This window comes from Vipera berus (genome assembly GCF_964194415.1).
Source record: "Vipera berus genome assembly, chromosome: Z".
NCBI classification, from domain to species: domain Eukaryota; kingdom Metazoa; phylum Chordata; class Lepidosauria; order Squamata; family Viperidae; genus Vipera; species Vipera berus.
This window is the reverse complement of record NC_138205.1, coordinates 41337050-41363280: the sequence shown is the minus strand read 5'-3', so window position 1 is coordinate 41363280 and position 26231 is coordinate 41337050. Positions and strand designations below refer to the sequence as shown.

The window sequence follows — 26231 nt, the reverse complement described above, 5'->3', positions numbered from 1 at the left end:
CACACTTTGATCAACAAAAGTAACAAAATCATTGACTGACTGAAGAGGGATGGGCTGCCACTGCTCACCAATTTTCGTCTCCTCCCCCAGCCTCGGGACAGCCCAGCTGCCGATCAAGCAGCAGAAGCCAGGGAGAGAGAGGGACAAAATTTCTATTTTAGAGCTTAATAGTCTCAGCCACAGAATGAACAGACAGAATAAACAGATTGTTTAAACAGAATAAACAGAAACCAAAACGCCCAGGGAATAAAAGTAAACTAGCCAGAAATAATCAAGTAGAAAAAGTGACTGAATAGTAAAGACTCTGATGGAGTAGAAATAGAAAATGGAAAAGATAAAAGATAATTTGAACTCCATACAGCTTTGTAGAAAGTGACAATAGAGATACCATTCAGAGCTGATTATATCAGAGAGAGAGAGAGAGAGAGAGAGAGAGAGAGAGAGAGAGAGAGAGAGAGAGAGACAGACAGACAGACAGACAGACAGACAGACAGACAGACAGACAGACAGACAGACAGACAGACAGACAGTGATCCCTTTAAAAACTAAACAGTTTGAACCATGGGGCTCAGGTTTATGATGAAATCTTTTATCAACTTTATTTTTTTCCCCCCAGCAGAAACCAACAATTGTTCCTCCATGGGGACAAAGTAATTGCAGACTGTATTATTTCAGGACATTTCCAAAAGTTCCTATCTTTCTCTGCTTTCAGCAGAACTTCCTGTTTCCATGTGTAGCAAGACAGTGTAAGGATTACAAAAAAAAAACACAAAACCCCAAAACCAAAAAAACACCAAAAAACCGTTTAACCTATTTAACTTAACATTGCTAATTTTCTCTAAATTGTGTGTTGAGCAAAAACAGAAAAGCCAAAAAAGAGCTTTTGCCAGCTATAATTATAGTGACCTCACACAATTTCCCCCCCAAAACGTTTTTCCTTTATTTTGGTCATTTAACTTATACTGTAGATAGAAACCACAATGCACATCCTTTCACACTCAGATGAAAAATATAGAAATTGAATTGTATTTTAAAAAATATTTACCTATACTTTCTGAGATTAGATATCCATTTTATATATTTTTTTCTTGGTTTTGCTCCAGAATTTTCCTTTGTAAAGCATTGCCGGAGACGGCATTGGTCGCTCTGGTGAATGATCTCTGGAGGGCCCGGGACAGGGGATATTCCTCTGTCCTAGTCCTATTAGACCTCTCAGCGGCTTTCGATACCATCGACCATGGTATCCTGCTGCGGCGTCTCAGGGGATTGGGAGTGGGAGGCACAGTTTTTCAGTGGTTCTCCTCCTATCTCCTGGGACGTTCGCAGTCGGTGTTGGCAGGGGGGCAGAGGTCGACCTCGAGGTCTCTCGTTTGTGGAGTTCCTCAGGGGTCGGTCCTCTCGCCTCTCCTGTTCAACATCTATATGAAACTGCTGGGTGAGATCATTCGTGGTTTTGGAGTTGGGTATCATCAGCATACTGATGATACCCAGCTTTTCATTTTGACCCCAAACCACCCGTGATGCCCTCGACGTGATGTCCCGTTGCCTGGAAGCGGTTCGGGTCTGGATGGGGAGGAACAGACTTCAACTCAACCCCGACAAGACTGAGTGGCTGTGCATACTGGCATCCCAGGATATTCAGAATATTCCACCTCTTTCCATGGGGGGTGAGTTATTACCCCCCGTAGATAGGGCTCGCAACTTGGGAGTCCTCCTAGATTCACGGCTTACTTTGGAAGACCATATAGTGGCGGTGACTAGGGGGGCCTTCGCCCAGGTTCGCCTGGTGCACCAGTTGCGGCCCTATCTAGACCGGGATGCCCTGTGTACGGTCACTCATGCGCTCGTGACCTCTCGTCTGGACTACTGCAACGCTCTCTACATGGGGCTTCCCTTGAAGACCACTCGGAGGCTCCAACTGGTACAGAATGCAGCCGCGAGAGTTGTCTTGGGAGTCTCCCGATACTCCCATGTTACACCTCTTCTCCGCAAGCTGCATTGGCTACCAGTTGTCTTCCGAGTGAGATTCAAGGTTTTGGTAATGGTTTTCAAGGCCCTACATGGCATGGGTCCGGAGTACCTCGGGGATCACCTGCTGCCGGCGTCAACTTCCCTCCACCCTGTACTTTCTCACAGAGAGGGCCTCCTCAGGGTGCCACCGGTCAGAGAATGTCGTCTGGTGGCCCCCAGGGGGAGGGCCTTCTCTGTGGGTGCCCCGGACTTATGGAATCAGTTGCTGGTTGAGCTCCGGACGGCGCCTGACCTTCGCTCCTTCCGACGCGATCTGAAGACCTATTTATTTGAACAAGCCGGCCTGGCCTGATGGGGGATGTGTTGGGGTTTTTATTGCGGTTTTTTATACTATTATTTATTGTTTTAGCTCGGGCTTATATTTAATTCTCTTTTAACTTTTGTACTTTGTATTTTATATGTGCCCTGTTCACTGCCCTGAGTCCTTCGGGAGTAGGGCGGTATACAAATATAATAAACTTAAACTTAATCATAAAGAAACAGTTTAAAATTTTGATTCTTTGAGATTTGCCCCCTTTTCATTTCCCCCCCCCTTTATTTTTTGCCAAGAAAATATGGTCATCATAGCTTGTTAGGCATGTGTAAAGAACACAAGAATAACGTACTACCTGCTCAGAATCTTCTTAAGTAAAACAAAAAGCTATTTAAAAAATTGCTTCACTGCTAGGAAAGAAATACTATGAAACACAATTGGCACAGAACTTTTTCAGACAGTCAGACAAAATTCCCAGCCCTATTTTAGTACCTCACTATAGAAAATCTGGGTTATGGGTGACAAAGACAGTTTCATTGTTATATAGTCATTTTACAGTGAGATGGGTGGCAAACAAATTTAATATCAAATTATATTACCAGAAACTTGAGGAAGACATTTCAGTTAATTCTACAAGGAGGAGATGCTGACTTATGAATGTTCCTGGTAGGATTTAGACAACTTTCCTGAGTGGCCACTAGTAATGTCATCACAGGCTAGGAATTTAATTAAGATTGTTAAGACTTTGGAAGGCTCCTGGGATATGATCTAACCCGATTTGAGCAGATAAAACACAATTCACAAAGTGCACTCCAATTTGTCCTTGCTGTTCACAAATATTGACATTCACAAGCATGGCCAGATCCTTGATGATTTGGAAATAGCAGTCATTGTTTTAAAAAGATCTAAGGGATGACCCTACAGATTTTATTCCCATTGGCCTGTCAAGTACAGGCAGCGAGCTTCATCCCAGGCACTCGTATGTCAAATTTAGGGAGAGGTGTAAACACAATCTTTTAGCAGAACAGGTCAGTTTTAGGGCAAATTGATACACCATTAATCAGCACCTTGTTCTCCAATTTTTGACAAATATTCTAGAGCACCACAGTTTCCTTAAATGCAGATTTTGGAGACGATGACAGGAATTCATTTTATTTGCTCAGTCACCTTATGGAAAAAGTTAAAAGTCTCCACAACTTGCTATTATGCATTTAACCTACAGCTCACTATTGCCACATTTAAAGGAAGAAGAAGAGGTACAGAATGAAAGCGGTATTGCATCATTGCAATGCAAAGCCAGTATTTGGTTTTTTTGCACACATGTTTGCATCTATGTATGATAAGGTTTGACTTGCAGCCTAACTGTGCAACATTGCTTTCCTCATTTTGACAAAAGCACCAAGATGCTACAGATTCCATGTGTCAATACAGTATATCCTTGAAAATCAGACACAATCTTCAAAGAGGTCTATTAACTGCCATTTTAACTTATAACGGTTATCCTGGGAAGGTACTTGATCTTATTAAATGCTGATATTACTAACCCGTGGGTGCATCACTGTTCCTGATTCTGAAAAGAATTATTGCTAAAAGATCAGAAAGAAGTTTTCTGTGCTCACTTCAGCAGCACACACACTAAAATAAGAAACAGGCTTGTAACCCACATCTCATCAGACAATGCATAATATTTAGGACTTTGCAGCTATAGGACATGTGAAAATTTGAATTTCAAGGAGTTTTGCTGGCCATGCATCATCATTTATTATATCACTGCCACTGGATTTCTCCCTTCCTGATTTTGAACTGTCAGTGGAGAGGGGGAAAAAAGTGAAGAGGAATGCAGGTACCATTTACCGAGGATTATGAATAATTAACCCAAGATTCAGGAGTGGAAGTAGATCCTATGGCTCAGACCCCCCCAAGAACTGGCTTCTTTCTCATGAAACCAAATAGGAATTTGGCACTCACTTTTTGATGGTGCAGGCATCAGGGCAGGTTGGGCACTTCTCACAGGTATCTCCAAAAGAGCCAGGCTGAGTACAGACACATTTCCCACAGGCACAGTATCCTCGGCCTTGCCCGCTGCACACCAGCCCATTGCTGGACATGCAGGTGTCTGTCCGAGTTGTACAGTTACAATACGTTCCAGTCCAGTCAGGGTTGCAGGCACAGTCCCCACAGATGCATTTCCCATGTCCTACAGGCAAACAATTGTAAGAAAATAGGTCTTTATTTTTAATGCTAAGATGTCAATTTTAGCATTAAAGGAGCCAGTCCCCTTCTACCTTCTCAATCTCTCTCGCCAAACACATGGAAAACAAATACAAAGGTTAAACAGGGTAACATATTTTCTGGAGATCACTGGCTGATTTTAGGGAAGTGGTTCTTATTTTCTGATCCCCTTTTGTCATTCAAATGTTAATAACCAGAAAGTTTTCATACTTTGTATTACTTTATTATAGGCGATTTCTCCCCATTTTCTCCAAAGAACTCAAGGCTTCTTCCAAAGATTGGCTTCAAAGCCTGTGGGAATTCCCTTCAGACATTCCAAGCAGGACCGAACAAGTTTCCCCAGGGATCTGGAGAAAGATTTCTGGTATTTCACCAACTCCTCTTCATTTTATGCATATAGTTACATCAGAGTCATACTGTATGTATATATGCACAATTAATTAAAAATTCAAAAAGGCTGAAAAGTCAGATTCTCAAATTTATAGGGGAGACCTCATTGGAGACTCACCAGACCACAAGATATGACTGTCAACTTCTACTCACCAAAACATCTGTAATGATACAATAAGATCACTTCTTTTAACAGTTCTGATACCATCCCAGAAAGGTTGAAATGTAATTGTTAATTTAACCATTGTAGATAGCACAGATGGTGTCTCTAGAACAGTGTTTCATAACTTCCTCAGCAATTTTAAAATGTGCAGACTTCAGATCCCAGAATTCATCAGCCAGCACACTGTTCTAGGATAAGGAAAGCTAAAGGCAACGAAGTTTCTGCTCTTAATACTTTACTTCAATGTAACCAAATAACTAGGACTTGTCCTTGCATACACTTTGTTCAGATGTGCACTGACCCTTGAAACTACTGGAGCAGTGAAGTCATTAGAATCTGATGATTGTTGCCTTATGAGAGAAAAGCTTAGTGGCCTCAAAAAAGCTGCCATGGAAATAACCAGCAGATGTATTTTTCTATAGTATTGACCTACCTTCTAATACAAATTCATGAACAGAGGGGAGGGAGGGAGAGACATATAGACAAATAGACAGACAGACAGCAGCCCCTTTTGCAGAGGATGAATGATAATGAAGACTAGTTGAGAAATTCCAGTGAATCATGGGGGTGATGAGCTGCATGAGGAGCTGGCTGGAACAAAATCTCTAGCAATACCAGGAAAATATATACAATATTAGGAAACAGTTTGTGAATTTGTCACATGGCTAAGAAATAATTACTTGTCTGGAAAAAACAAGTAATGGCTTCATCAAAGGGTATTGAAGGGGATGGCTGGAGTAAGTAGAACAACAAAAAAAGAAATGGTTCTTGGAACAATTACAGATGTCCGATTAGATTTTGGATCTTCATGCTAAACTCCACATCTCAGAATTAATTTGCAAGCCATCTCATCTCATACACAACATTAATTAAAGTCCCATGTCACAAAGAAATGTAATATGGTAGGGAAATCTTCCCAATTCCTTGTTGAGGAACATCTTCATCTGGATGTCAGGTTACTCTTAGAAGTATACAGTAACAGCAGGGCCAGTAAGGGATATGGCAAAACTATTCAGAATACACATTCACTTTTGAGCAGATTCCACTTCCTACTAGTACTGGTGATGTTATCTAGTTGGGTAATGAAATGTTTGCAGGAAAACAAACAAGTTCTGAGAGCATTAAGAACCCCACATTCATTTTTTAATCATATTTCTATGACAACTAGTGCCCTTTAGCATCTTTGTCAGAGCAAGTTAGAAATGGTTGCACAAAGAGTTCTCGAGAAAAGCAACTACCTTCCTTCCCCTTATAGTACCAAGTTGAAATCCTGAAATTACTGTGTATAAAACTGTGCCCTCTAGTTGCGTCCTGGCTGTTTATTATTAAGCAGAAGCAGCCACATCTGTGTTTCTCAAGTGGAAAATTAGGCCAAATGAGAAGATTGCAATCCAGATTAATTCTAACTATCCTGGTGGCCACTGAACAGAACAATAGCAGTACAATAAGTTTTTTTTAAGAAAAAACACAGTGATTCAGTTGTGTGATGAGTACCTGGCTAGCTTGTTTTATCAATGTTTCAGGAACATCCTGACATCCCACATTGCACAATAGTTGTATTTTGTAGCACGTACAGAAATTTCCCTGGAATTGAATGAGTTGTTGTTCTAGACACAAGCAAGTACAATTCCTCCACTTCTCATAATCAAATCACAGCAATTGTTTCCTTTAATACTGAGTCACACACACACAGCAGTCATGAGGTCCTTACAGATAGCTGCTCCTAAACTTTTCTCCTCTTTCATGAAAGTGAATTGAGTCCTATTTGGACTCAAGTTAATGGTTAATGGTTATATTGTAGGAAAGTGTTTAACTGTTCTTTTTCCTAAGCAGCAAGTTTTAGCTTGCTTTTGGAGGCATGCAAATACAAATGCTTATTGCTTACTATACCACGGTTGTGATTTAATTCTTTCCTAAAGAACAGATTTTTCAGTTCTTGCTCCAGCAGTTTTAGTAAAGCACAAGCTTGACAAATTATACATGTTTATAGTTATTCCAACTTGCTCTGGCAAACATAAATAACTTTGCATCTGTATGTTTACAATTCCAATGGTAATTAAATATATGAGTTAACCTTTAGCCAGAAGGAGAATGAATAATCTGTGATATATTTACACTCCTGCACTGACTCACAGCCTAGACAAAAATAGAGAAATAACAAGATAGCACCTTCCCTTATTTTTTAAACCACATATGATTATGCCATAAAACACCTGAAATATACCCCAGAAATGAAGCACTTTAGTGCTCCAAATGTTGCTGAATTATCCCTCTCAGCAGTTGTTATGAATTGGTTATATTAGCTGCTGAGGATGCTGTGAGAGATTGCTGTTCCTTAATAAAAATGTAAGTGCCTATGTATTGGAAAGGTGTAATATTTTTCCCCTTTATGCTATCTTATCTTTAAAGATAAATTATTATATTTAAAGATTATATTGTCGTCTTCTTCTTCTTCTTCTTCTTCTTCTTCTTCTTCTTCTTCTTCTTCTTCTTCTTCTTCTTCTTCTTCTTCTTCTTCTTCTTCTTCTTCTTCTTCTTCTTCTTGTTATTGGTTTTTTTTTAAACATTCCAGTTTTTTTTAAAGAATGGAGACAGAAAGGGGAGTTGCATTCCCTGAAATAATCATTCTTCTTTGCAGGTATGTACAGCTCTTAGAAGGCCATCTCACTCCCTCTGGCTGATACCACTCACCTGAGCATAATTCTCCTTTGTAGCGAACACAGGAGAAGTCATCGCATTCACAGTATTTGCCTGATATCTTGCCAAAGTCACTGGTGTAGCAAACACATTGGCCACAGATGCATTCTCCCCGCTGGCTGCAAAGGGGTTGTCCCTGACCTGGGCTGCAATTGTCTTGGTGGGAGGGGCCATATTCTTCCTCAGAGCACTCGCACTGGGAACCTAGCCGGCCTGGGTAGCAACGGCAAACTCCACATTCAAAAGTGCCATTCCCATTGTTACATTTATTGCTGTAAGGATCAGCATCCTTCTGGCAAACACAGTCACAGTCGAAGTTCAACAGGACAGTCAGGCTGTCTTCAAAGCCTACTGGCTTAATGGTGAAAGAGGTCTGCTGGTTCTTTGGACAACCGCGGACCTTTGCTTCCACACTGAAGCTCACCTGGAAAGAGAGTTAAGAGGAAGAATTGCTCAGGTTAAGGAAATATCCGAAATATGTCACATTCAGTTTAGATGCATACATAGAGAAAGAGAGAGAAAAACCAATCAGAATAATGTATAACTGTTTGGTAGATTTACTGGTTGCAAAATCAGCATGGGGATAGTTTCCTTGTAATGCCGATGTACCTGCAGCAGGCAATAGTATGTATCAGTTTGGATTATCTGTGCAGGGTTAAACCTGCACAGTATTTTAATGAGAGACCACTAAGAAATCTAGGGCTGCAGGCTATACAGTAAAGTTCAGAAACAACAACAAATCCTCAAGAAACAATTCCACACTATTGCAAAGATAACTATATGGATATCTTCACAGGTTTGTCTTTAATTAACCTAGTAATAATAAAAAGGGAGAGATATAATCATTAATTTCAGGGGGGAAATTTGTAGATGGAAGAAAAATGTTCAACTATTGTTCATCTTCCTCAAATCATTTTCAATTTCTTTTTCATCTTTTTTCCTAAGTTGGTCTCCAAGATCATAAACAACCTGGGTTGAGATAATGAGGAAACTGGCTTTAGTAAAGGGTTATGTAGTGGAGAGCAAAAAACTAACATAAAAACCCCGTTAAATATTTCTATTCCTGTAATAAGCACTGATTTATTTTATTTTGTAAATTTAGACACTACCCATCTCACTATCCAAGTGACTCTGGGTTGTTTACAAATACAAACCATAAAACCAATTAAAAGTGACATAATTAAAAGCAATATTAAAAACAAGTAAAGAACAAAATAAAAACAAAGTTTAAAAGGCAATCTAAAAGGTGGAGGGAGTATCCTTAGGCTAGCAACCAACCCCAAATTTACCTGCTATTCTTTAATCCTTGCACTGATTGACAGAGCCAATTGTGTCTCTTTCAGAATGCCAAAAGAGTGGGGGCCAACCTCATTTCTGGGAGAAGATATTAATTAAATGTATTTACTGCCCATCTCACTATCAAGTGATTCTAGGTAGTTTACAATGTGATACAAACATTAAAACGTTAAATATTAAATTTTAAATGAACAAAAATTAGCTAACGTAGGAACCAGTATACAATGGGATAGAGATGAATCTTTTTCTTAATCCGCTAGCCACCTCCGGTATGGAATTCCCTCATTGGAGGCCCAGGCCAATCAAAAGAGCCAGGTTTCAAGAGCCTTTCAGAAGGCCAAGAGCTGGGGGCAGCAGCAGAGAACACTTTCTTCTTAGATGTTGCCAATTCTTTTTTTAAAAAACAAGTTTTATTGGTTTTTCAGTTAAAATCTACATGTTTAGAAAGCATCATGATGACTGGGTAATCAGAGATTCAGTAACAGAGTTTTCAGTACATAATTCAGGTTATATTATCAAAACATCCTTCTCAATTTCCCTTAACATTTCATACAACCAGTTTAAACTAGTAAATTTCTAGAAATAGCATGGTCAGTTGAAAAATTTGTCAAATCAATTTCATTGAAATATATCTATGTCCTGTTATTAAAGTTTACCTAATTTTAATTTTAATTATATTATTCGAATTTAGCCTTTAACATCCCAAATAATATTCACAACCCAAATTTCCCTTATTTCATTACAGCAAAAACTATAGCATCTAACATGTTGTTGTTGTTGTTAGCTGCGAAGTTGTGTCCGACCCATCGCGACCCTATGGACAACGTTCCTCCAGGCTTTCCTGTCCTCTACCATCTTCTGGAGTCCATTTAAGCTCACGCCTACTGCTTCAGTGACTACATCCAGCCACCTAATTCTCTGTCTTCCCCTTCTTCTATTGCCCTCAATCTTTCCCAGCATTAGGCTCTTCTCCAGTGAGTCCTTCCTTCTCATTAGGTGACCAAAGTATTTGAGTTTTAGCTTCAGGATCTGGCCTTCTAAAGAGCAGTTAGGGTTGATCTCCTCTAGGACTGACCGTTTTGATCGCCTTTCAGTCCAAGTGACTCGCAGGAGTCTTCTCCAGCACCATAGTTCAAAGGCTTCAATTCTTTGGCGCTCAGCCTTTCTTATGGTCCAGCTTTCACTGCCATACATTGCAACTGGGAAGACCATAGCCTTGACTGTACACACTTTTGTTGACAGCGTGATGTCTCTGCTTTTTAGTGTGCTGTCTAGATTTGCCATGGCTTTCCTCCCAAGGAGCAAGTGTCTTTTAATTTCTTGGCTACAGTCACCATCTGCAGTGATCTTGGAGCCCAGGAAAATAAAATCTGTCACTGCCTCCAATTCTTCCCCATCTATTTGCCAGGAATTGAGAGGGCCAGATGCCATGATCTTGGTTTTCTTAATGTTAAGTTTCAACCCAACTTTTGCACTCTCCTTCTTCACTCGCAACAAGAGGCTCTTTAATTCTTCTTCACTTTCTGCCATTAGAGTGGTATCATCTGTATTCCTTAGGTTGTTGATATTTCTTCCGGCAATCTTAATTCCAATTTTTGATTCATCTAGCCCTGCCTTTCTCATGATGTGCTCTGCATATAAGTTAAATAGGCAGGGTGACAGTATACAGCCTTGGCGGACTCCTTTCCCAATTTTGAACCAATCAGTGGTTCCGTGTCCAGTTCTCACTTTTGCTTCTTGGCCCACATATAGGTTTCTCAAGAGACAAATAAGATGGTCTGGTACGCCCATCTCTTTAAGAACTTGCCACAGTTTGTTATGATCCACACAATCAAAGGCTTTAACATAGTCAATGAAGCAGAAGTAGATGTTTTTCTGGAACTCTCTAGCTTTCTCCATGATCCAGAGTATGTTGGCAATTTGATCTCTAGTTCCTCTGCCTCTTCGAAATCCTGCCTGTACTTCTGGTAGTTCTTGATCCACATACTGCTGGAGTCTAGCTTGTAGGATTTTAAGCATAACTTTACTAGCATGAGAAATGAGTGCAATGGTGCGATAGTCTGAACATTCTTTGGCACTGCCTTTCTTTGGAATTGGAATGTAAACTGATCTTTTCCAATCCTGTGGCCATCTAACATGTACACAGTGGCTGAGTAGCTATGTTCTACCTAATAAACATCATCTGTTTCACATCCTAATACATCACACGTTACTGACAGGACCACAGCCTATGTTTATCAATCTACAACTATTTATACACAACCAGATTCTGTTTTAAATTTTAGCTAATTCTTAATTCTTAAATAGAATAATCAAATGTCTATAAACCAAATTTCCATTATGTCAGTGCACAAATTATAATGTCTAAAATAAGCCTAATAGATACATAAACACGTTCTAGTTCTATCTCATAAACATTTTCTAGTTTAGATCCTAATAGATCACTGTTTACTAAAAGGATAACCTTTAATGGTTCTCTAAGAACTCACTTTTTAAATCTAACTTTGGGTTTCTTTTTTTTGCCAATCAGGTTTCCAAACCAAGGCCTTTGAATTGCCAGATTGGTCTCCCCTTGCTCCAATACATATTATTTGAATCGAAGGAGGCCATCTAGCCATCAGTGATCCACAAAAACCAAACCATTTGTAATCATGTTATTGCCCTGTTAGTTCTAGTCTGTATTTGCTCTAAAAACTTTATCTTCTGTTCGGTCTGTATTCCTCTTCCATCTGGGTTCATCTGCTTTAAGTAGAGTCTTATCCAATTTTGTAATTAATGCTTGGCTATCCAGGCTTTCAGGAAACTGTCTTTGTTGATCTTCCACATCCTCTATGTTAGCATCACTATCTTGTACATAGTGTACTTCTAAAGTTATAGGCTCTTTTGATGGAGTCAAAAGTTGAATATTGAGTTTTCCCATAGTTTGTTGTTGGTCCTTAAGGTTATTTGACATAGTGATAGTTCCTTGTACTTTTAGAGTTGTCAGTTCTTTGGATAGTTGTTGCTTATATTTCCTCTGTCTCAATAGTAATATCTTCCAATTTTGTTATATTCTGAAGTATAAATTCTTTAGTTGCAGTCTGGGTTTCAATTTGTGACTTAAGGTTGGCATGTAAATTATTAAATCTGGAGATAGACATCCCAGTGACTCTGTAGATTGTTTCAAGTATGAGGTTATAATCAAGCAAGGTTTGTGGCTGATCCTTCTCCATTTTGTAATAATTATAGATAGTCCTTGGTGGAGGCTATGTTTCAAACAAAAATCAGTAAGTGTCCACCTCCACAAGTCTAAGCCAAATTTATCTCCAGCTGTTTCAGGTTTTTATCTTAATGCCAAGGTCAGTCCAAAATGTAAGCAAGCTTGTTTGCCAATAGTATTCACTAGATGTCTCCAGAATACTTCAACCTTTTCAGACAGTATCTTTTTATTTATTTCTTTTTTGTCCCCTTTTTAGACTAATAGGTAGAATAGTCCATTTCTGTAAATATAGGAACTTTGGACCAAAAGTAGAAAGGCAGTAAGTCCAATAAATCAGTATAATTTAGTAGAAGGCTCCCTTCCCTGTCTCCTCACAGTGGGAAGCAAATTCAAGAAGCTTTTGACAGGGAAAGTAGACAATTAGGAAAACAAGAAGGTAATTCTCACCCAGTTTTCAACTGCTTTCAAGTGCTTTGTTGTGCTTTTGGCTTCAGCAGGAAACGGCTAAATGATGGGCCATGGGAGTGGCCGATCTTTTCTTCTTCGGTTCAGAGAGTAGCTCCAGGCTGACAGGAAGGCTGCTGTCCTTCTACCAGCAACTGGAGAGATCTCTCCCCCACTCATCACCCCTCCAGGGTGACTTTTGACCCCTTTACAGGGGGCCCCCAATGAAGAAATCCAGGTGACATGAGGAGCGATTCCCTCACGCGTCTGGGAGCACCGAAAGTCCAAAACTGGAAGCACCAATGGAAATTCTTTAACCAGCACTGTCCATACATAACTTCCCTGCCTGACTGGGTGAGATGGATTAATGTAATTGGAACAGCACAGTTTCTCAGGTAGTCTGGTTCCACGCCATGAAGGGCTTTAAATTCAATATTTTGAATTGGACCCAGAACCAAACTGGCATCCAATGCAGCACATCCAGCAAAGGTATCTTCAGAGTGTGCAAAATTGTTAGTGTGGCCATATTCTGCGCCAGCTGCAACTTCCAGCTACTCTCCAACTATCTGTCCCATTGTAGAACATCTTGCAGTAGCCCATGTGGGAAATGATCAGGGTATGAGTGACTGAGAGAAGGGCCTTCTAAGCCATGATTGCCACCTGCTCCTTGAGCAGGATTCATGAGTACAATGGTGAATTCTAAGGGACCCCCAAATTACTCACTGGCTCCATATGTGGCAGCACAACCCCTTCCAAGACCAAACATGGTAAACTGTCAGATACAGAGAAGCAGCCCCACATAGCCAATCTATCTTATCAGGATTCAATTGATGCCAGTTGTTCCTCATCCAGAACTCCCCCATCCAGACTCCCAGAGCCTCTGGACACTGCAAAAAACATCCACAATGTCATTTAATTCACCTGAAATGTGGATGTACAACTGGTATCATCTGCATAGTGTTGATATTCATCCCTTGGTGATAGATGATCTCATCCAGTAATTTCATGTAGATGCTAAGCAAGAGCAGAGAGAACCTTTAGCCTTGTGGCATCCCACAAAGCTAGACCTCTTGCTCATGACTAAGATTGGGACTGGCCTTAGAGGAAGGAAATGAACCAGCAGAAAACTATGCCTCCATACCGCTAGTTCCCTAAACTGACTACAAAAGATACCATGACTAATGGTATAAAAGAGGTAAAAAAGAGTAACTATGGACACATGAATGGGACGCGGTGGCTCAGTGGGTTAGGACACTGAGCTTGTCGATCTGAAGGTCGGCAGTTTGGCGGGTCGAATCCCGAGTGCTGTGTAACAGAGTGAGTGCCTGTTACTTGTCCCAGCTTCTGCCAACCTAGCAGTTCGAAAGCATGTAAAAATGCAAGTAGAAAAATAGGGACCACTACGGTGGGAAGGTAATGTTTTGCTAATGCTTTTGCAGTCGGGATTTTTTGGCAAGGTATGAAATGTACTTGCTTAGAGAACAGATCTGTGACAGTCCAGACTACGGTGTTTCCATTACTTTCTGGCAGTTCTACAATAAAATCCATGGCTATTTCTTTCCATGGGGCTGAGGGGTTTGCCACCGGTTGTAACAGACCTGGCGGTTTCCCTTGCAGTCTTTTGGCCATTGCGCAAATTTGACAGCTACCCACATAGCTTTCTATGTCCTTTTTCATAGATGGCCACCAAAATTGCCTTTTAGTTAAGTGTAAGGTTTTTACAAAGCCAAAGTGTCCTGCTGATTTTGTATCATGGCACAGTTGCATGAAATTGATTCTCTGTGTGGCAGGTATATATAGCTTCTCCCCCACCCACGGCAGTCCATCTTTAATTGTGCACACATGTTTATTTTTCTGGAACCATTCATCACTTTCCAAAGATTTCCTGAATTCTATTCCAGTTTGGCTATCTACCTTCGGCTTCATTTTTTCTTATGCCCTGGTGGTGACTGGTGCTGCCAGTTGTTGTTCCGGTACAAGTGGTTTAAAGTCAGTAACTCTTGTGCTGTTATATTGGGGCATGCGGGATAATGCATCTGCCAGGAAGTTCTTTCCCCCCGGTAAGTGTTTGAGAGTGAAATTGAATCGGTGAAAATGTTGGGACCAGCGGGCTTGCTTAGAAGTGAGCTTCCTGGGTGTTAGTGCTTCCAAATTTTTGTGGTCTGTCCAGACCTGGAAAGGTATTTTATTTCCTTCTAAAAATTGGCGCCATGTTAGTAATGCCCACCTCAACGAGAATGCCTCTTTTTCCCATATTGGCCAGCGTTGTTCTGTTTCTGTGAGTTTTCTGGATGTGTATGCGCATGGTTGCAATGTCCCCCCATCATTTTCTTGTAATAGTACGGCTCCTACCGCTACATCACTCGCATCTGCCTGTATTACAAAAGGTTTGTCGGGATCTGGGTGTTTTAGGACAGGTTCAGCAGAAAAAAGTCACTTTAGCCTCTCAAATGCTGCTTGACATTCCATTGACCATTTCAGAGGCTGGCTGGATTTCACAGGTGACCCCCCCTTCGTTTTCAACAAATTTGTGAGGGGCATGGCTATTTGGCCAAATGCGGGGATGAATTGGCGGTAGAAGTTTGCAAACCCCAGGAAACTTTGCAATTGCTTCCGTGTGCGGGGGGGTGCCCACTCTAGTACTGCCCTGACCTTCTCAGGGTCCATTTCGATGCCCTCTGGAGATATGTGATATCCCAGGTAGTCGATTTTTTCCTGATGGAATTCACACTTCGATAATTTAGCATATAAGTGGGCAGCTCGCAACTTCTTCAGGACTGCTCTGACTAGTTTGATATGTTCCTCTTTGGTTTCTGTGAAGATAAGGATGTCATCGAGGTAAACCAGGACCCCCTTATATAGGTGCTCTCTCAGCACGTCATTAATTAATTGCATAAAGACTGCGGGGGCCCCTTGCAGTCCGAATGGCAATACTTTGAATTGATAGCACCCCATTGGGCAGTTGAATGCAGTCTTCCATTCGTCTCCTTCCTTAATCCTAATACGGTAATATGCTTCCCTCAGGTCTAGTTTGGTAAAAATCTTTCCTTTTGATAGGTGGGATAACATATCCTTCATTAGGGGAAGGGGGTACAGATTACATTCACTAATTGTGTTCAAATTTCTATAGTCCACAACCAAACGAAAGGACCCATCCTTCTTCTCCCTGAACAGAACCGGGGCGGCCACTTTGGGTTTGGCAGGCTCAATAAATCCTCTTTCTAAGTTTTTCTTTATGAATCTCTCCATTTGTGCCATTTCCCTTGGGCTCATGGCATACATCCTGGGTTTTGGGAGTTTTGCCCCAGGTTTGAATTCTATGGTGCAGTCTGTGGGGCGGTGGGGGGGAAGCTCATCTGCTCTTTCCTCACTGAAAACCTCAGTCAGGTCCCTGTATTCCTCCGGTATCTCTGGTAATCCCTTCTCTTTCCCCACTGCTGCTGTCTCCTCCCTCTGGGTTGGGGGGGTACTTTTGGAGTCTAAGTTCTTCTGCCCCCCCTTTGGGAAATTGAGTTCTGCTGTCCTCCAGTTTATCCCGGGGTTCCATTTCTTCAGCCATTCCAGTCCTAGGATCATTGGGCATTCCATGCCTGGGGCCACTATAAACGTTATGTCCTCCTCATGGGGCCCCAGTGATAGGTGGATTGGTAAAGTGGCTAGGGTGGCTGGTCCTCCCCCTGCTATTGTCCCATCTAATTGACTAAAAGAGATTGGTTGTTTTAGCCTCCTCACTGGGATGCTCAATCTCTCCACCAGCGTTGGGCTGATAAGGCAGCGGATGCACCCAGAGTCTATCAGAGCTTTTATTTTGGCTGCTTCAGGCATAGGGGAAGCTAATATAGTCACTGTCTTAAGTATGGGTGGAAGGGGTCCACTTACCAATGGTTCTCCCTCTGAGCTGTCTTCCGAGTTGTCCACCGTCCCTGCGGTGCAGGCCGGAGTCCAGTCCCAGTTCCTGGCAGGAATTGTGGACTCTACAGCCTCTGTCCCCTTCATGGAAGATTCTTTTGTGTTGCCTTGGGGCTTCCCCGGCTTCTTGGAGGATGATGCCTCTGGTTTTCGTGGGGGGGCTTTTGAACGACATTCTGCAGCACGGTGGCCCTCTCTCCCGCAGTTGAAGCAACTTGTTGATTTTTTGGCTGTGGCTGGTGGTTTTTCCCCCTCGCGTGTTTGCTCGGGTGGCAGGCGGCCCCATGGTTTTCCTCTGCGGTGTCTCTTCAGTAGGTCTATTTCCACTTCCTCTGCCAGGATGTACCAGTCGTCGAGGTGGGGTGGGTCTCCTCGAGGCAGGCAAGCATCATACAGGTCGTAGTTCAGACCGTCTTTGAAGTGGCTAAGGAGGATGTCTTCTGGCCAGTTCAGCTTGCTGGCAATGGCTCAGAATTCTTGGGTATAATCAGCCACTGCTCGCCTGCCCTGCCTCACCGTTTTGATTCTCTCCCGGGCCTTACGGTCAGCCAAAGGATCCTTGAACCGTCGCCTCAAAGATGACATGAATCGGTTGAAGTCATTGAGTTCTGGGGCGTTGGAGTCATGCAAGTTCACCACCCAGTCTGCAGCCGTCCCCTCCAGGGCAGATTGCACAATTCGGATGCGTGTTTTGTCACTGGGGATGTCCCGTCCGTACTCTTCCATGCAGCTGAGGACTTGGGTTAGGAAAAATCCCAGTCGTGATGGCTCCCCCTTGAATTTGACTTCCAGGGGCGGGAGTCTTTGGCTGGAGCATTGTCTGCGCCGTGGCCGGTATCGCTCCTCATCCTGGTCCCCATCTGTGATTCTGGGGGTGGGTGGGTACTGCTGAGGCAGCAATTCCTGTTCCATTGGATGGCCCCAGGGTTTCAGGTGTTGGATCCCCTCCGTTACCTTTCCAGTTGCGTCCCCAGGCGCTGCCTCGGTTGCGATTTTCAGCTCTCTCCTCCCTCAGTGAACTCAGGGTTGCTTTCATCAGATCAATGGCCTTTTCCAGGATCCGCTCCTCCTCGCTGGCGTGCAGGGAACTCTCCATCTCTTGCCTCCATTCCGGTTGGTGGTTACTACGCCTCAGGGTCGTTTCTCCCGAAGCCTTTTCCCACTCACTTTTCCTTCCAACGCCCATCGACCACCGGGGTTTTCGGTCGTACTGCTCCACCGCTTCTTCCCCGGGGGAATATGCTGCTTCAGCTTCCCATTGTCTCTGGGATTCCATTTGGGGGGAAGACTCCCCCTCCATGGGGCTTCCCTCCTCTCTTGCTTCGTCGCCAGACATTGTATTTGTTGCAAAGTCCCCCGGTAAGGTTTTCCCTTCCAGGTTGACTCTTAAAGCAGATTCCGTCTACTGTCAGGACCCACCCCAATCCACATCTTAGGAAATAAGAACTCTTGGATGCAAGTTTAGTCCAAAAGGAAAATGTTTACTAGGATGGAATCGATTGTGGGAATACAAGACGGAATCTGACAAATGTTACATTTCAATCCTATATAAACCATTCCCATTTCAGCCCCTCCCCTCATCCATTTGGTCAGGCTGTCGTCAGTTGCTAGGTGTCAGGTCCTTCCATGGGAAAGGGAACTCTCCTTGGTTTTATGGTTATTGCTTTCCTTTTCAGTTGTAAATGAAGATACAATCCAGACCTGTCTGTCCCCCCTCCCTTCCCCAGTAAAACATCCCCTGTTGTTTGAAAATCACTTTAGTAACCATCCTCTCCCCCCCCCCTCGGAGAGATGGCAGAATCCCCAGAAATAGCACGTTGTTCTACCTATACAATTATGAAATGTGATATAAATGGATTCTGACATTCGGCTCTCCTTTCAGAAAAGGAGACTAGACGCCTTTGGCGTCTAGTCATGCCGGCCACATGACCACGGAGACGTCCTCGGACAAGTGCTGGCTCTTCGGCTTTGAAACGGAGATGAGCACCGGCCCCTAGAGTCGGAAACGACTAGCACGCATGTGCGGGGGAACCTTTACCTTTACCTTATGGACACATGATCCCTATCCTGCTCCTGCCAGAGATAATCCAAAACCATGACCAATGTTGTTTTTGTTCCGTATCTGGGCCTGAAACCTGACTGAATGGGGTCCAAATAGTTTATTTTATTCAGGATTCTCAGCAGCTGCAGACCCTCCACCTTCTCAACTATTTTTTCTAAAAAGAGGGAAAGATGAGAGATTGAATGAAAAGCACCTAGTATGATGGTAGGTGACAACTTCTTAAAGAGAGGACACACCACAACTGCATTAAAAACTGCTGGCAACACCCCTCTGTCAAGAATTAATTAACAATCGTTAAGACTCAGCCATATGTCACCTTCCAAGTAATCATGAAACAGCCAGGAAGGGGCATGGATCTAGTTCACAGTTGGTCATGGTTACTGCCTTGAGTACCCTGTCCAATTCCTTGGGTACAACAGGATCAAACTGTTCCCAGGTGACCTGGTAAGTCCACACCACAGGACTGCACTACACTCTACATCCAAATGGGAACATAATGTTGCATTTATTCCCATTACTCACTTCAATCCATAGAAATTAGTGAATAAATATGTGCTGGGTAATATGAAATCTTGGCTTTTCTTCTGCTATAGCCACTTTCTACTACTGCTATCTTTGTCTAGCATAGCTCAGACAGAGACAATGTACAGAATTTCTGAATTTGCAGAAAAGAATTTTCTCTTCACTATCTGCCCACAGCAAACTTTTCCTCTCACTTTGTGTCCCACAGGTGTCCCAAGGCAAAAGCCACATACTGAAGGAGAAACTAAGATGCTACTGACACAAGTGAATGTCTTTTCTCTAGCATAATTCAACCTCTCCAACAGGAAGAGATTGGATTCTTAAAGTGTGCATTCACCCTTGGAAGAAGAGACAACATGCCGAGGAATTTAAGATTCATATAGCTCATTCAAACAACAAATGCTTATTCATTTTAGCTTTGACCACTACACAGACAAGAGTCTTTGTGGAAATAGATTATTTGGCTGCCCAAGCCCAAAATGGCCATGAGGGGCACTACTAGTGCATAGAAGGCAGCCTAAAGTAACCAACAGGAGCTAGGCAGATCACAGTTGGACATTGGCGTATCACCAGCCTCATTGTCAATGAAACACCCTACATTCTTTCCAATAACAATTGTGTCAGGAGAAGAAAGAAACTGCTTTAAAACTAAAGTAGCTACATATTACTTTAGGCTGCCTTGAGTGTAAAGGAGAGGAGATGAAGGCACAAACAAACATTCAAAGTATGTTTTAAATTGCCCAGATTCGAAGTCCATTCTATATACAACTTTTCCAGAAATGAATATATTGTGGGTCTAATTGTGCTCCTCTCAAATCTCTGAATTAAAAAAGTTACCTTGTGGGTCTTCTTGCAAAACTTCAGAAATGTCAAAGTATTATTGGTTCTTTAAAAACAGGTTGTTCATAAAGAAAGAAGGAAACAGGTGTATTTTAATTGTTGTAATAAAAGAAAGTACTGTCCTATAATTGAGATCTTTTTGACCCATGATTCCTTGGCACTTATTTCTATTTTTTGCTTCTTCCTTGTGTCTATTTTGTGTGACTGCAAGAGTTGAAATGGTGCTTCTTGTTATAGAAGTACATTATAGTGACACATTTGCTGCCTAGTCATCTAGAAAAACATGAATTTTCAGATTGGTGACTCAGGAAATAGAGACAAAAACCCAGCTTGAAAATGGAAAGATGTATATTCTATTCAGGAAAGGTTCCTTTAAAAAATACCGTGGAGCAAAGCTTTTAATAAATGTTTCTCAAAGCTGTTGTGGAGTTAGTATTTAACCCTATAGCACAGACATGTCAAACACAAGGCCCGGGGGCCGGATCCGGCCCGCGAAGTGGTTTCATGTGGCCCCCGAAGCCATCCTGGAAACAGTGAGGGAACGGCCCCCGCTGCCTTGGCCCTGGCCCAGAGACCCTCCTCCTGCCAGAGACCCCCAGATCTGTCCCACTCCTGCCCAGGCCCCCATAGGCACCCTTGATGCCAATGATGTAGAGCTGGCCATGCCCACCTAGTAGGCCATACGCACTCTAGCCACACCCACCCAGTAGGCCACGCCCACCCTGGCCATACCCACCTGGCCCTCCAAGGGCAACCACAATGCTGATGTGGCCCTCAATAAAATTGAGTTTGACACCCCTGCGATAGCATGTTTGCTGTACTGGTAGTAGAATGTGACATTCCTTTTAAAAGTGATGGGAAACCACCATATTAATTGTAGCTTTAATTGCAACTCTCTATGATTATTTTTGCCTTAATATGGAACCCCCATAACTTACTGTATCGCCGATTTTGAGTCCAACACAAGACTTAACTCCAGGAATGACTTCATTATTCAGGCAGGTGGCATTAAATGAGAGGGACAATTCCTCTGGGAGATTACGGACTTCTAGTTCAACTTTGGAACGGATTTTCTGAGGAAGGACAGGAAGAAAAAGAAAATCAGCCTCCATCCAGTTGTGGAGTGGCACCTCATCTAAAAACCCAACTAATCTTCCCAATTTAAATTTCTCAGGCTCCAACTCACTTTAAAATAATAATAATAATAATAATAATAATAATAATAATAATAATAATAATAATAATAATAATAATAATAATAATAATAATAATAATAATAATAATAATAATAATAATAATAATAATAATAATAATAATAATAATAGTTCCAGTATCTCCTTCAATCTACCTAAATTAGTTAGAGTCAATGTAGATCAGTTAGGAAGAGTGGTTCAGTTGAGCTTGAATCTAAGAAAAAATTAATAGCATTCCACGGCAGGAAAAGCTAATGGGAAAAGCAATTAAATATGGATGGGGGTTTCTAAAATAAGGCAGTAACAAGTCCAGTGAGAAAAATACTGGGGACAGTAGAAAAATCCTGGTATGGTAAAAGAATGGAAAACAAGAGTGGCATCTAAGTGGCCCAGAACTGTAGACATGGACTTGAGGAGATTAAAGCTCAGCAGGATATTGGCAAAGGATGCTAAGAATAACAAAAAGAGCTTCTTCAATATACTCACAAGAAAAGAATTAGTACAACAGCTGCTCAGTAAAGAATGCAAAATGCTAACAAATAGCAAAGAAAAGGCAGAACTACTCAATTACTATTTTGGTTCAGTGAAAAACATCTTGGAATAGAAGTTGTTTATAAACTGAATATGTGTCAGCAGTGTAACGTTGCTGCAAAAAAAAAAAGGCAACTGCAATTTAATACTGCATTAACAGAAGGAGTATTTCCAAATCACAGGAGACAATAAAGGTAAAGGTAAAGGTAAAGGTTCCCCTGCACATGCGCATGTGCTAGTTGTTTCCGACTCTAGGGGCCGGTGCTCATCTCTGTTTCAAAGCCAAAGAGCCAGCGCTTGTCTGAGGACGTCTCCGTGGTCATGTGGCCGGCATGACTAGACGCCAAAGGCGCACGGAACGCTGTTACCTTCCCACCGTAGTGGTCCCTATTTTTCTACTTGCATTTTTACGTGCTTTTGAATAGCTTTCCCTTAACCTATGACAATCAAACCCTTAATACAGTGTTCCATTCTGAGTAGATGGAGTGGGATTGAGATGGGGGATGGGATGAATAGGTAGCATATGGGGCAAGGAAAGCCAAATGACATGTGTATCATGTTATAATGCAATGGCATGACACCTATTAGCAGTCAGAGGGAATAACATGATTGACAGAATCACATTATTGTTTCCTTTGCTTAGTGATGTCATGATGCACATGTTATCATTTTGTGGCCATCATGGCTTATAGCAGAGCCTTATGGTTCAGTCAAACTCTAGAATGGATTCAGTGAAAAGCACTGAGGGATGGTCAGCGGTCTGAGAACTAAGTCTCGTGAATAGAGACGGAAGTCAATGGGGATATATGACCTTGAGAAGAGAAGGCTGAGGATATATATGATAGCGTTCTTTCAAAGGCCTTACAAGATTTCAAAGAAGAGTCTGTTGAAAAGTCTGCTCAGAGCATAGAACAATGAATAATAGATTTATATTACTGGGGATACAGATTATATCTGAATGTAAGGAAAATCTTTCTACCAATAAAAACATTTCAGCATGGAACCAATTATCCAAAGACATGCTAGACTGCTCTTCACTGAATATGTTGAAATAGATTGCTAGTTATCTGCTCAGGATGTTTTGAATTCCTGTACTAAGTAGGGATTGGATTCATTACCTAAATGGCTCCTTCCAGTTCTATGTTCTTATGAAATCAGGGATCAGATTGCTCAGCCATAAAGTTCCTAATGTAACTTTCTGTAAGTATCTGTCAGCTGACCACTAAGGGATAGGAATCTTAACTATTAAAAGAAACAGTTCAGTTGATTCACTCAATGTAAAACAAACAAAGAAAAAACAGTTTTTTGATTAAAGCATCAGCTAGAACTCAGGAAAATGTGAGTTCTAGTCCTGCCATAGGCACAAAGCCAGCTGGATGAGCTTGTACCAGTCACGCTCTTTCTCTCAACCTAGGAAGAAGGCAATGACAAACCACTTCTGAAATCTTGCCACGAAAACTGCATAGGCATGCCAGCCAGTTGCCAGGAGTCCAAAGGAACTCAAAGACACTCTCCAAAGCAAGAGATGGATTCAATGCTAATAGAAAAGATAACAAATATAAAGGACAGCTTTGCTTTGAAAGCTTTAATGTGAAACTAGGTTTTTATGCTAACTGCAACTATATATTTAGACTCAGATTGGCCTAAATAAATGAATAGCCATGAGAGCTGCTGCTATACTCAAAAGAAAGCAATGCCAGAAGTTTTGTTGAAGGAAAACAACCCAAAGCCCTTAATAAGACTTCATTGTCCACAGTAGATATATTGGTAACATAATTTTGTTTTAGCAAATAAATTTAAGAAGGCCACAATTCAGGAACAGAGGAAGAGAATGCATGGGGGACAATGCAAGAAAAAAGAAAGAAAGAAAGAAAGAAAGAAAGAAAGAAAGAAAGAAAGAAAGAAAGAAAGAAAGAAAGAAAGAAAGAAAGGAAGGAAGGAAGGAAGGAAGGAAGGAAGGAAGGAAGAAAGAAAGAAAGAAAGAAAGAAAGAAAGAAAGAAAGAAAGAAAGAAAGAAAGAAAGAAAGAAAGAAAGAAAGAAAACCAAGCCCCAAGTGCAGTGATTTATCTATTATTTGATCTGGTTTTTCTTTTAAAAAAATTCCAAATAAAATTATTTCAGTTTTTCAGAAATTAACCCCCTATTTGCACCTCCATTCATCCTCTAAATTAGAAAGCTCTATGTTGTATCTTTGGTACATGACAAATGTTAGTCAAGCAGTGGGCTGAGAAGTACAAGCTATTGCTTTAAATTCCTAGTTATGGCTAAGAACATGTCAAAAAGGTCAAAAAATTCAAGATGGTATCTGTGATCATGTGATCAAAGTTGCCATTCTTTTTCATGTATATCACAATTATAATACTCATCAAATAAGCAGGGTTTCAGTTACATAGTTGTGCTCCTTCCCCATAGGCATTCTTTTTAACCACCCCCCCTCCCCACCAATTTGATATTTTGGTATCTACAGAAGTTACCTTTTGCATTTAGTGTCATACAAATTCTCACAATAACCTGGTGAAACTTTTAGACATTCCTATTCATGGACTCACCCCATAGGAATCCAAAATGAGCTGTAAAACATTGCTTGAGTCCTTTGACAAGGTCCCTACGGTAGTGCCTGGGAGCAGCTCGCTGTAGTTCTGAAAAGAAAACAGCACAGATTTCCCTTAAATGGACAAATACAAGCTAAGAAAATTGGGATACAGTTTTTCTACGTCAGACTGATTTTTAATTTTTTTTAAAGAGAGCCAGCACTACTCTCTTCATATCTCTGGTTTAGTTCTTTGATTTCTTTTTCTAATAAAGAACACCAAATGGGAAACAGCAACCCAACATCTAGACAAACTTTTTTTTGTTTCGACTTTCCAGTCCCACAATATTCCCTATACATAATGTCGAACCATGTGGCTTCTTACCTGGTAGAGACCAACTATGTTCTGAGTCACTGCAAAAATCAAGTTAATGTTTTTCTGTGAGAGTTTGTCTGTCAACAGACCAAGGGATGGATAATCCTTGGGAAGAAAAATCAAGAGAGGCAAATGAATAATCTGCTTGCCTATACTGCATAGGGGAAAAAATCATAGCTTATAATTGATTGAACATAAAAATATGCCACTTACTAGTTATTTTATGTACTGTACCTAATTAAAACATTGGAATCTCATCTTTCTTCCAAATCTTCAAGACATTTACAGTAAACCTACCAGCATGCTAAAGATATTCCCATAAATGTTATCTATGAAAAAGCCAGATCTCAAGACCTCTTTCCAATCTACAATTGCCTTTTACAATATTATAAGCACATCAGAGTATCTAGGATGGTGCTACAGGAATTAAGGGATTTGGAAAGAATTATTAGGAACAGAACATACTGTAAATAAGACTACATCTAGCATTGTTTTTAGGCACACCACCTTTACTTTCTTCCAAATTAGTGTAAAAATGCAATTTATTCCAAATGGGAAATTACAGCTCTTGAGAACATTGTTAAAGTTAGGGCAAAGCTTTCTTTCTTCATGGGACAATGAATGATCTAGTCTCAATTACAGGGTACCTACACTGAGGGTGCAGTGCACAATATACACTTCAGAAAAAAGCTTCAGACTGTAACATTGTTCAGAATTTGCTGAGAACCTAGGCCAGCACTGGACCAGCATCTCACTTTCATTAGAGAATCTAGGGGTCTTGGGTGCTGTCTGAGCTTGATGGTTTTCTTGTAGACATTTCATTGCCCAAATTATGTAACATCATCAGTGATAGTAAGGAGTGGGGTTTGCTCTCAATTTATATTATGTACTAATGAATTTTGTTCTGGCAGAGCAAGCCACTAGGACAGGGGTAGGCAACCTTGGCTCTTTTATGACTCATGGACTTCAGCTCCCAGAATTCCTGAGCCAGCATGGCTCAGCTTGGCAACCTCTCCCTTTCCCCTCAGCACAGCTGGCTCAGGAATTCTGGGAGTTGAAGTCCACAAGTCATAATAGAGCCAAGGTTGCCTACCCCTGCACTAGAATATAAACTGAGAGCAAACCCCATTCTTTACCAACATTGATTATGTTACCTAGTTTGGGTAATGAAACAAAGAAAACAAACAAATCCAGGCAGCACCAAGGACCCCTCATTTCAAACCCAAGCTACAAATATCCTCCTTTATTGGTACAGAAAATCTAAGAAGGCCAAAAGCAGTGGGAAGAGTCTGGGATTTACATGTCCTTTTCTTTCAAATTACAGAGCCCCACTGACTACCTAAACACTCTGCATTCTCATGCTATCTTTCTTTTCATCTTCCTCTCCTTCACTAATGCTGTTGTCCTTCTGAAAGCCCAAAACACCCTAAGCCAAATTTTCTTTATCATCACTGGGAGAAAAAAAGCTAAAGGAGCATGTACTTTGGGGTAGCTAATGAAGGAGGAACAGCAATACCTTTACTGAGTAAGAATTAATTAATTAATTAATTAATTAATTAATT

The 26231-nt window shown here is 41.3% G+C and overlaps 1 protein-coding gene across 1 annotated transcript in view; it reads right to left on the bottom strand.

Moving 5' to 3' along the window:
- Positions 1 to 26231, bottom strand: part of ITGB3 (integrin subunit beta 3) — a 100821-nt gene that overhangs the window by 15090 nt on the left and 59500 nt on the right. Inside the window, exons 7-11 of the mRNA XM_081343812.1 lie at positions 24679 to 24774; positions 24313 to 24402; positions 20977 to 21111; positions 7761 to 8190; positions 4253 to 4481 (exon numbers count right to left, since the gene is read on the bottom strand). Coding sequence (XP_081199938.1) covers positions 4253 to 4481; positions 7761 to 8190; positions 20977 to 21111; positions 24313 to 24402; positions 24679 to 24774 — 980 coding nt within the window. The remainder of the gene's footprint in view (positions 1 to 4252; positions 4482 to 7760; positions 8191 to 20976; positions 21112 to 24312; positions 24403 to 24678; positions 24775 to 26231) is intronic.